The 12,889-nt window shown below is 38.4% G+C and overlaps 1 protein-coding gene across 4 annotated transcripts in view; it reads right to left on the reverse strand.

The window, feature by feature from the left end:
- Positions 1 to 12,889, reverse strand: part of LOC136864552 (dnaJ homolog subfamily C member 28) — a 326,313-nt gene that overhangs the window by 126,463 nt on the left and 186,961 nt on the right. For all 4 annotated transcript variants that reach the window (XM_068226331.1, XM_068226330.1, XM_068226333.1 and 1 more), the window contains one exon: positions 6,657 to 6,862. In XM_068226331.1, coding sequence (XP_068082432.1) covers positions 6,657 to 6,862 — 206 coding nt within the window. The remainder of the gene's footprint in view (positions 1 to 6,656; positions 6,863 to 12,889) is intronic.

Genomic DNA, 12,889 nt, shown 5'->3' on the forward strand with positions numbered 1-12,889 from the left:
AAAGAGATTCTCGATTGTCACAGGACAAAGAAAGAATGACTTCTCAAAGGCAAAGGGAGTAATCTTTCTCCAAATTCACTGCCCAGTTTGAGGTATATTACTCAGTTGACACAGCAGTCGATACTGAAGAAGCTACAGAAGTTCTAAATTCTTTACTTGCCACCACATAAGATTATTTTGAAAGTGAGGGTGCATATTATATTGTTACGTAATCTACACCTGCCAGTGTTATGCAATGGGATGCAATTGGTAGTGGAAACCTTGAAAAACTGTATGATTGAGGCTAATATTTTAAATTGCTGTGGCACAGAAGAAACTATTTTAAGGGGATACGGAATGGGTATTTTGCCAAAAATTTGTCATTTTTATATTATTGTTATTTCTTAATATGTCAAATGCCCTCTTTAAAATGGTGTATAAATTATGATGATATGATAACTACAAGTGTGCTTTTAAAAATAATTTATGTGATGATGCACGCTAGATTTCTGCTGTGAGTAGACATGACGGTCTCTTGCAAGTCACTTGACCAACGTTCTATTCAGTGGTACAATGCTAGGTGTATGTATTACTTACGGGATGATGACTCTATGGCTTTCAAAGTTGTTCAGGATTCTAAGCCCTATGGAAATGATGTAAACATAACCAAACTGGAATGTGTTGGTCACGTTCGGAAACGTATGGAGACAAGATTGGGAAGACTAAAATCAAGCATAAAGGGAAAGAAGGTGATGGTAGAATATTAGAGTGTAAGAACAGATTGACTGATTCAGTCATTGATACTCTCCATATTTACTGTGGTCTGACCATCAGGCAAAATACTGATAATGCGGAAGCAATGAGGGAAGCTGTCTGGGCATCATATTTCAACATTTATTCCAGTAATGAAAATCCCGTACATGGCTTGTTTCCTTCAGGGACAGACAGCTGGTGCAAATATAACAGGAGCAAAGTAACAGGGGAGAAATATAACCATCCTCATAGTTTGCCACCAGCCATTATGGATGAAATCAAACCAATTTTCAGGGATCTTTTTGACAAAAATCTCCTGAAAAAATGCCTGCACGGCAGGACACAAAAGCCAAAGGAATGTGTCAATAGTGTCATCTGGAACCGCCTACACAAAACAGTGTTTGTGGGTATCAGCACTCTTCATTTTGGTGTATATGATGCTGTTTCAAGTTTTAACCAGGGAAACATCACAAGTTGCAGAATTCTGAAAGTGTTAGGGTTGAATGTTGGGTGTCGTACTGTTGATGCAATGTTGCATAAAGACCTGGTAAGGCCAAGGTCTGATGAAAATGCCCTTGAAAAGAAAAGCTTTTCAAGACAAAAAGGACAGGAGAGGTGCCAAGAATAGACTACAAGTGGAATTTGAAGAAGATAAAGATAATCCAAGCTATGGACCTGGCATGCATTGATATGTTAACTTTGAAGCCCGTTTCCCGTAAGTTTACTTTTTTAATACTTAAGGTGCATTTTCTCAGCCAGTTTTGAATATATGAACTTGAAATTTGTAGGACATACTTACAAATACCTCTTTAAATTGCTGAAACAACAGTTTTTAATTTGTCTGAATATTACAAATTTTATTAGCAAAAATATATTCTAAAAATACCAAAAATATCTAGTTTCAAAATAAAAAATAATATCTTCCTTAAGTAGGTCGTTATAAAAATTACGCTTGTTTCAGTAGAAGACCAAGATATTCAACTATAAGCTGCAAACATTTGAAGTGTCTACCTCCAGTGGTTTCAGAGAAAAGGTACAATATAAACAGCCGATTTTATCATTGGGAGCATAGGGCATTCCGTACCCCCTTAATTCTGAAAATCCCTATGATTCCTTCAGACTTGCCTTTTAATTTCAAATGAGTCCAATTCTTTGTAAGAGTTTGCTTTGGCATGACAGTAAACAAAGCACAAGGTCAGACACTTAGCAAAACCTGGAGTTGATCTCAATGGAAAATGTTTTTCTCCTGGACAACTTTATGTTTCCCTCTTATGTGTGACATCAAAAAATAATTTCGTGTTCACTACTGAAGGAAAAAAGGACTAATGTAGTATACAAGGAAATATTATAAGTCCTTGGTTAAAAGTAACCTACCGCCTTAAATTCACAACTGCTCCCATGCGAAGCTGGGGCGGGTAGCTAGTTGTTATCATCATCATCATCATCTTCACCCATTATCACCACTTCCTTATTTTGAATACATTTCAACACTTGTTCTAGGAAATGCACTTGGTCTTCGAATTTATGGGGCATATACTTGAAACAAATCCCTTATTCATAACGTAAACTTAATTGCCAGGATAATGATCATGTCATTTTTTTACATTCTGTTCTCCTGTGTCCTTATTTCCTTCTGTTAACTCAGGACTTCACTCTCATTTATCAGCCTAATGTTTACTGTAGTCAATTTAATACCTATTATCCATCTGAATGAGGTCAGAAAAGGGTTGGACAAAATAAAAGAGTGGTATAATAACGTTATTGGTTTTATGTCCCACTAACTACTTTTATGGTTTTCAGAGACGCCGAGGTGCCGGAATTTTGTCCCGCATGAGTTCTTTTACGTGCCAGTATATCTACCAACATGAGGCCGATGTTTTTGAGCACCTTCAAATATCACCGGACTGAGCCAGGATAAAAGATTGGCATAGAATTGATTTCCTTACTGTGAAATTAATCAACCCAATAGCCTTCGCTGCTACTACCTTCTTCACAGCTTCCTTATCAGCAAACAATATCCATGTCCCCATGAAAATACAGGTTGTAACAATAAGGTACAGCCAAGCCTTCAGGACATATTCCTCGTGCAGAAGAAGAAAATATATTACATGGACATGTGTCCAGAAATGCTTTATTTCCATGTTAGAACTCATCCTACAGTCCTACAGACTCTTCACCTATCTCAAATGCTTAAACATCACATCAACACATTTCATTGCTAAGAGAGGGCAGTTTGAACATTTCACGTAAGAAAGATTTTCACGTGGCATGCTGGTATGTTTTGTTCCTGTGTGTTTATTATTAATGTACTATGTAGAGGTGTAGAAAATGAGTTCTAACATGGAAATAAAGTATTTCTGAACCCATGTCCATGTAACATATTTTCTTCTTCTACATGTGAAGAACATGTCCTGAAAGTTTGGCCATATTTTTTGTTACACTCTGTATTCTTTCCCCTTCAAGTAACATGTTTGACAGATAGTCTCTTATAATAAATGCCATTAAGCCTTGCCAATATGTAATAGACTGCACAACATTTGGCATAATATCTCAAATAATTATTTCCAAAACAGGCTGAATTTGAATATACAGGACATGCACAACAGTTGGCATAATATCTCAACTAATGATTTCCACAGTAGGCTAAACTTTAATATACAGTTGGCAAAATTGTAAATTATTGTGGAGGTGCAGCAAGGATACAGATAATGCATACAGATAGTTATAGCTTAGTTCTCGTAACTTACAAGAAATGCTCAATGAGGCCTCCATTCTTTTCTATGCAAATTAGACATCTCTGAACCACTGAAGTACAAAATTTATGTCCAAAATATTCAGGAACTGTACGTATTCAGATTCAAATTGAATGTGTTCCTTCAGTTGTTCCACATCACAAACCTTCACAGAGTACACTGCATTTTTTAGTATACCCCAGAACAAGAAGTTCATCGGGATAAGATTAGAACAACATGGAGGCCATTCAACATGACCTTGTCTGCCAGTCCATTCACTGAATGTTGCATTCAAAAAGCCTTCCTTAATCAATCCAGAGTGAGGGGGTGCCCCATTTTGTTGTGATATTAACTTTTCTCAAATTGGCTGCAGGTGTTAAAAAAGTGGAATGTTTTCTAGTTCCATCCGCACTTTGTGAAGCATTCATATGTAACTTTCAGCAATTACTGTAGCATTGAAAATGCAGAGATCCCTGCCCAAACAGTAACAACAGGAGGGTTTGACTCAGTTCTGGTCTTGTTTCCATTTCATCTCTTGTACAGAAACCCACTGCTCTATAGACAGTTTTCTATTCATGTTCTCACAAACAACACGAACAACAAACTAGCGTTAACAGCAACATTCACATCAACATCAACCTAACCTCAAATGAATTGTGGGAACTACCGCTCTAGTCAATTCAAGTAACTACTATTCTAGTCAATCGAGCATCTACATTCTGCTATAGCTCTTTTCTACACTGACAGCGAGCAGTCTAAGTGCTGTCATGGGAAGAGGCGAGCGGGATACCGACCAATCGAGCACCACGTAAGAGGCCAGTAAGTGAACGGGACAGAGAGCACTATTATAACATTGCCAGGATTGCGCATGTGTTAAAGTTGGGTAGAAATCTACACAACCATGAAATAATAATATTGAAATGTTCTGTTCAAACCTCACTATCGGCAGCCCTGAAGATGGTTTTCCACGGTTTCCCATTTTTACACCAGGCAAATGTTGGGGCTGTACCTTAATTAAGACCACAGCCACTTCCTTCCCACTACTAACACTTTCCTATCCCATAGTAGCCATTACACATATCTGTGTCAATGCAATGTAAAGCCAATTATAAAATTCCAATGTTTGAGTTCGAGTATGGCCTGTGGATGAGTTCTATTCTATCTATCTATATGAGTTAATTAATAATACATATAACAAGTGCACTGACAAGAGACCAAAAAGCAATTTTTTCAAAAGTATGGAGTTACATCACACACTTTATTACCTTATCTCACTCCAGGTGAACTATCCGTGGTATGGCACTCCGACATTCATCATCATCACCAGAGCTGTCACCAGAAATATCCTCATCACTTGAATCCTTGCTGTGGCTGTTGTCTCGTAGATTTATGGTGATCTGTTCCATGACTGTGTCCAATACCATGTCCCTTTCGTAATCTTCTTCTTGAAATTTCTCAGTATGTGATACACAAGCCTTCCACTCCTCTTTGGTTACTTTATCCATTTCCTCTCCCATTAAAGACTGGACGTCAGCTAGTTTGAAAGCTTTGTTCCTTTTACCAACAGCACGTTTAATGTTTCCCCAAACCAGCTCTATGGGATTATACTGGCAGTGATAGAGCGGTAATAGAACAATGGTATGACCTCTTCTTTCAGAAATGGATCAATTTCATACATTTTTGCCTTTGGTTTGGCTAGTTTCACAAGAGACAACAGTTTGCTTCTGGTGTGATTGCTGCCATGAGGAATATTCTTAGCAGATAACCATAATATAATATCAGCTTTTTGTGTTCATTGTAGGGATTCGTTTTAGCTGCATCGAACAATAGCTGGTTTTATCCATCACAATCACTGCGTTTTTGATGCTTCTTTCATCAAGCATGTCCAGAAACTGCAAAACCACTCTTTAAAAACCATAGTGTTCATACCAGTATAGTAGTCATCACTAGTCGATTTCAACTTTGGTTTGAAAACATTCTTGTAGGAAAACAGTGTGACTGGAACCTACATGACAAACAATAATACATCCTTATTTCCTCACAAGAACTTTTGAACCTACTGTGCTCTCTTTATCTTGCCAAATTTTTGTTGGAGCACAATTCTGATGAATGTAGGCCTCATCTAAATAAAATATCTGGAGCAAACATTCCTTATTCCTCAGAAGTTGCATTTTTCTCAGAAACGTTACTCTGACTATTACTATATCAGCTCTCTCCATTAAAAATCTTCTCTCATCATTGCTTTTTTTTAATACTTTAACCCCACTGAGTTCATTATCCTCCACAATGATGTAACTCCCCACTGAAAGTTCATTGCTTTTTATAAATCAACAAGTAACTTGTTCAGTGTTGGGTATTCACCCTCTACATAATACCTGAGGATTGTTCTTCTTATTACATCTTTATCAAATCCGTCGATTGCCTTTGTTATACAGTTCCTTTTAATTCATTTGCACAGTGATTGAAATGAGATAGAACCAGATGACTCGATGCTATCTCTGCTTCCTTTACAATATGCTGAACAGTTCGCGCACTAACTCGACAAGCTTCCAACCCTCTCTGTTTCACTTTATACACACTCACTATAGGACTAATATTTTCTGCTTCCTTCTGAAAATCTTCGTGAACATTGCTTATTATTTTTCTACCATGGGTCCTTATCTCCATCCTGTTTGCCAATGTAAGATGTTTATTGCAATTACAACAGAGAACACAAGTAGAAGTGAACAAACATCACATCACATGCCACATACATGCCAAATGAACGCAATAAAAGACACGGCAATAATTACTCACACGGATACAAAACAATGACAATCCTAAAACAAACTCGTTAGCCAAGCTCTTCATAATACCCACACACACACATAGCAAGACTAATCGGCAACACAGCAGTTTGTACAGCGAAGTGAGCGCAGCAAATTCCTCACGTGACTGAGTAGTTCTCAGTGCCGCCACAAGGTGATCTTTTCTCTGATTGGGCAGTGGCATATTACCCGCACCCCACCTCCCCTGACAGCATGTAGGCCACCCGCCATCGGTGTAGAAAAAAGCTATAGTGATAACTGACTTAGGGGTCATCCCGTACACAAATAATATCATGCAACATAATATCCTGAAGATTTCCTATTACAATAATAATGGAAAATCTGAAGATTTTTTAATGACATTCTGCCTTAACACAATACAAACCTGCTTTTGTTCTTTTTTATGTGAATTTTGTCTCTTACAAGAAGTCCAGATTCTTCGCCTTGGGGCACTTTTGATAATCGATGATTATAAACATTTTGGATAGCTGTTACAGCACGGAATTTCTGATACTGCTTTTGCCGCTCTCTCGGTGTTCCACTTCCATAACCGTCATAGCTGAGATACTGCCGGTGCTGTGGGGCTGTGTGCTGCACAAGAAGAAAAACATTCTTAAGCAATACAAAAGAAAAGCTGCCAGGCCTAAATGATACAAACAAGGAGGACAGCATAACCATCCAGACCATCACTCGTAAAGAAAGTCTTTGAGGAAATACTGTACAGGGAAAAAATAAAAAGGGAAGCATTGTGGCTTTCAAAGGAGAACATTGTGACTCTGAGGTACAGTACATATGAGGACTGTAGATAAAGTAGTGACAACGTAGACCAGACACTCGCAGGAGATCGGGCATGCACAAATAGTGTATGGGAGCGGTCAGATGGCACTGCTGTCGATGTGCAATGCGCATTTGATGGGCATCTTGTTGGGAGTGTTGTTACTGTGTGGCGTAGAAGTGAAGAGTATTGATTTCACTACACTAAAGCATGTTTTCAAACGACGATCAGCGTTCGTGTAACATCTGGTAAGGGTCCAAGCTCAGGGTTACGAGTGAAGACATAAACGGAATCTTCAGCAGCGGAGATGGATTTTGGAACGGTGGAGATTGCGGACGAGGCAGCCCTTGCCCAGTGTTACGGGTGAAGTCCATAACGGCAACTTTGGCAGAAAAGGCAACCTTCAGAATGGCAGAGATGGCGGATGAGGCAACCCATCCTCTCTGTGTTAATTAGAAGAGGATACCAACACTGCTGCCTTGTAGAAGTGGCAGGGGACTGCCAAGGGCTAAGGGAAAAAACCCTAACAGAAACTCCTCTCCAGTGTTAGGCTTAGCAAGCCAACTGAAGAGTAATTTGGATTGCTTTCAAAACTAAAACGAGCCTCGGAAAGGAAAACAAATACCGGACTGACAAATCTTCTGAAACATTTGTAGCGTACGATTACCGAAAGGCTGATGATCTTTTACAATGTTATGCAAAGAAATCCCTAATCAAGAAAATCAAACATAGGACTGGAACACTTAACATCCTTACATTGACAAGTAAATGTGAAGAGCTGGTGGATTTGATGGAGAGGAGGAAACTTTGCATCCTTGGCATAAGTGAGACAAAATGGAAAGGCACAGGAGTAAAACAACTGATGAAAGAATATAAACATCACTGGATGGATATCAAAACCGAAGCTAGGAATGGTGTCGGATGTGTATTGACAGAAGATATAGATGCTGTAAGTGAAGTGATATATGTGAATGACAGAATCATCAAACTGGATGTCTCCTTCAGTAAGGAGGTGTTAACAGTCGTACAGGTATATGCCGCACAGCCTGGATGTGATGAAGAAGAAAAGGAGCAATTTCAGTCTGACCTGGAGGAAGCTACTGAAGGAGTGGAGAATGTATTAGTGATGGGTGATCTGAATGCACAAGTGGGAACAGATAGACTTGGGTATGAAAATGTTTTGGGCCTGCATAGTTTTGGTACCAGGGACCAGAAAGGTGAACAACTTCTAGATTTTTGTATGAGAAATGGCTTAAAAACAAATAACCCTGGTTTCAAAAACAATTATCTCACAAAATAACAAGGTATAGTTGGGATGGACAATCCAAATCCTTAATGGATTATATAATATCTGATGGAAAAGCTGGTCAAACTATTTGTGATGTTAAGGTTGTACCAAGTGAGAGCTTAGATAGTGACCACAGACTGCTTCTTGCAATCATCAAAAATGTAAAAATCCACACACCAAAGAAAACCAAAATCCAAAAATTAAAACCTGTGAACTGAAAAAAGTACAAAACAAAATGGTGTATACAAAAAAGGTGGCAGACACAAGGAGGAAAAACATAGTGAAAAAGATTCAAAGAATGTCTTGTTGGAACTGCTGTAGAAATATGTGGCAAAACTAGTAGTAAAGGAAAGGAAAGGAAAAGAGCCTGGTGGAATGATGAAGTAAATAGTGCAGTTCAGAAGAAAAATGAAGCAAGAAAGGCTCAAGATAAAGAAATTCAGAAAGGAGATGAAAAAGATGAATTAAAAATGAGTGAATTACAAAAGACATACAGCGATTGTAGACTGTGAGTAAAACGAATAGTAGCAGAAGAAAAACAAAAGTCTTGGATTGATTTTACAAATAAATTGGAAGAAGATAATAAAACATATTCCAAATTTCTGTACAGGGTAATTAGAAATACCAGGAGTAATTATGAGTAAATACAGTAGAATTCCATTAGTCCGGCATCCAACAGTCCGGAATGCCCGATGGTCTGGCACCATTCCAGGATTCTTTAAAATGTTATTATCTCTTAATAATGATCTCTCGTAAACAATTTGATGCATTATTTGTCGAAACAAATCAAAGTGTATTTTTTATTATTTCAAAGTTAATAGTGCAACTGTATCTGATACAATCCATTTGTTATGCATTGACTTACTTAAATATCTCTACAGTATCTCTGGAAATATTCAGCATAGAAGGCTGTGTGCTATACTGAGTACTGGAAAGCCAACCATATGATAAAAAAACAGATTTCAAAAATTGAATGTATGGGCCACGTTCAAAAACGGGTGGGAACATGCCTTCTACAATTGAAGCGGACAGAAGGGAAAGAGAAGTTGTACTGTAGATGGAAATACTCTAAATGTTAAAGGAAGACTTACAGATAAAAACATCAATGAACTTCGGCATTATTATGGAATGGCAATAAGAAACAACACGTTTGAAAATAGGAGTGCGTTATTAAACTAATGATTCTGCTGATCAACATTTTACTGCAAAACGCTGTGTTACAGCTCTTTTCGCTGTACGCCTTAACATATATCGTTGTAAGAGGTAGCGCCCGATAGTCCGGCATTTTCGGTAATCCAGCACCGGGCCGGTCCCGAATGTGCCGGACTAACGGACTTCTACTGTAACAGATTTACAGAAACCAGATGGGAGCATCACTAGGGAAGACACAGAGAGAAATGATGAAATTGTACTTCAAGAATTTATACAATGGTATAAAGAAGTACTTTTTTTTTTTATAACTTGCTTTACATCGCACCAACACAGATAGGTCTTATGGCGACGATGGGATAGGATAGGCCTAGGAGTGGGAAGGACGCAGCCATGGCCTTAATTAAGGTACAGCCCCAGCATTTGCCTGGTGTGAAAATGAAAAACAACAGAAAACCATCTTCAGGGCTGCCGACAGTGGGTTTCGAACCTTCTATGTCCCGGATGCAAGCTCACAGCTGCGCGTCCCTAACTGCACGGCCAACTCGCACAGTGTAAAGAAGGACTTCAGTCCTAATGCACAGATTCAGTCAAGCTGCAGTGATAATATATCTGAAGAAGTGCCACCAACTTGTAGTGAAGTAGAATCAACCCTTAAAAGTATGCACAATAAATGAGCTACTGGCTTTGATGAACTAAGTGCAGACATGATTATAGCTGCTGGCCCACAAGGAATTCAATGGCTATACAGGGTGATAAGGGCAATATGGAAGGATAAAATAATACCAGATGACTGGAAAAAGGGAGTTATAGTTCCCCTGTTCAAGAAAGGAAAAGTGCAGCTGCTATAAAGGAATTACCTTACTGTCCCATGGTTTAAAAATATTTGAGAAGATTCTTGAGAAAAGATTAAGGAAAATTATTCAATCCCAACTGAAAGAAGAACAATATGGATTTAGGAAAGATAGATCAACTATAGACTTCATATTCACACTGAAAATTATATTAGAAAAGCACTGGCAGAGAGATCGTAACTTGACATTTATGTTTGTAGACATCGAAAAAGCATTCCATAGTGTCCCTACAACAACTATATGGGAGTGTCTTAAAAAGAAGGATGTGTCTATGGAACCCATTCAAAGAATAAAAATGCTTTATAATGACTGCTACAGCTGTGTTCGAGTAGGATATTCAGATTGGTTCCAGACATCTAGAGGAGTGCAACAAGGTAGTGCCCTTTCACCATTACTATTCATCACCATCATGGATGAAATCATAATGGTCTCAGTCATCAAATGGTGTGGCACATACTGATGAAATGTCTTAACATGAGGAAATATGATGCATCCTGTTGGGTTCCACATCAACTCACCAATGTATAGAAATGGCACCAGCATGCACTGGCTGGCATCCACCTGGACAGATACCGCAATGAAGGAGACGCATTTTTGCAGTGTATTGTCGCCATTGATGAGAAATGGGCATGAGCCTACAAACCTGGATTGAAGGTTCGCCATGTCCACAGAAATTTTGACAGGAACCCAGTCGGGTGAAGCTTATGCTGAATGTGGCATACAACTAAGAGGGTGTTATTCTTACACATACTGTACCTGCGGGACAAACCATGAATAGTGACTACTATTGTCAATTACTGGAGCGACATCTGCGTCTGGCTATGCAGCGCAAACATCCACATTGTCATGTCACAAACAATGTCAAGCCCTTATTGCAATGGTGGGATTGGGAGGTTTTGGAATACCCTCCGTAGACACTAGACATGAGTCCTTGTGAATTGACCTGTTTCCAAAGTTGAAGGAACCCCTCTGAGGCCACCGATTTCCTCACGTGGCATTTGTACTCCATGCAGTAGTACACTCCATCACCATCATCAACAGAGAATGCCTTCCCAACTGTCCCCAACACCTTCCCAATATTTGCCAAAAGGTATAGACTTTGCAGGTGACTACATTGAATGTAATGCAACTGTACTTGTTAGTTCATTAAATATTGCGCCCTATCAATATTGCCACTAATTTATTTACAGTCCTCGTAATTCAAAAAACTTCACATAAAATGGCTATTGAAGATACCACTACATTGTTGTAGAAATTATTCTTTAAAGGGATTGGTTTCAAATATTGACTTTCTCAAACTTTCAGGAAAAGAAACCATAAAAAAATTGAGGAGGTATGTGGCCAGATCATTAGTCAAATCAATTTCACAGATGTGCTACATGGTTTTCTTCTTTCTTTTACAATCTGCTTCAAGTCACACCGACACCAATAGGTCTTACGGCGATGATGGGATAGGAGAGAGCTAAGAGTGGGAGGGAAGCGACCATGGCTTTAATTAAGATACAGCCTGAGCATTTGCCTGATATGAAAATTGGAAACCACAGAAATCCATCTTCAGGGCTGCTAACAGTGGGGTTCGAATCAACTATATTCCGAATGCAAGTTGATAGCTACATGTCCCAAACTGCACAGCCACTTGCTTGGTGCTACAAGCTTTGAGAATGTCTACCATCAACAGTTAAGGGGGCGTTAACTTAGCTTTCTCTCAACTGGTCGAAAAACATTTAAAATTATTTTCTTGGCAATACTTTCACCATTGTATCTGAAATTTTGTCCAGATACTATATGCATATGACTGCTAATAGACAAGAAATTTAAAGTCTGAATACTACAGGGCTACCATCTTACAGCTCCTAAATTTTACAACTTTTATGTCTGATATAGTGTCACTAAAGGTATATTTTTAAAACAAGTATTGGAATTAGAACACTGAAACTTCCTAGTCATAAAGAGGTATGCCTGTGGCATGATCTAACGAAGAGAAATAAATAAATAAATAAATAAATAAATAAATAAATAAATAAATAAATAAATAAATAAATAAATAAATAAATAAATAAATAAAAAGAAGCAGAGAAAACCACTGCATCAAGTCGCGAATTCCAAGGTTCAATCCAACCAAGCTGAAAGATAACAATAACTTCACCGAGACCCTGGCTAAAAACAAAGACAAAAAAGATTGGCCCAACTACAGAAGGCACTAATAGATGCAGCAACAACCACCATCCCGGCAGTCAGAAAGAACAAACATCCATGGTGGACAACTATTTGTGACAAAGCAATAGAAGAGAGAAAGCAAGCATGGCTAAAATTGAACCGTAACAAAAGTCTGGATAACCATAAAAACTTCTTTGAAGCTAGGAAAACTGCTACTAAAAATATCAGGAACACCAAGAGGCAATACAATAAAGATATCATTGAACAAGCAGAGAGAGATTTTCAAAGAAACAACACTAGAGACTTCTACCAAACTTTTAAATCTCAAGTAACACACTACTCAGCCCCTACACTTCACCTTCGGGGAGCTGATGGAAAGCTGAAAATGAACAATG

Source organism: Anabrus simplex, chromosome 2, assembly GCF_040414725.1.
Source record: "Anabrus simplex isolate iqAnaSimp1 chromosome 2, ASM4041472v1, whole genome shotgun sequence".
NCBI lineage: Eukaryota > Metazoa > Arthropoda > Insecta > Orthoptera > Tettigoniidae > Anabrus > Anabrus simplex.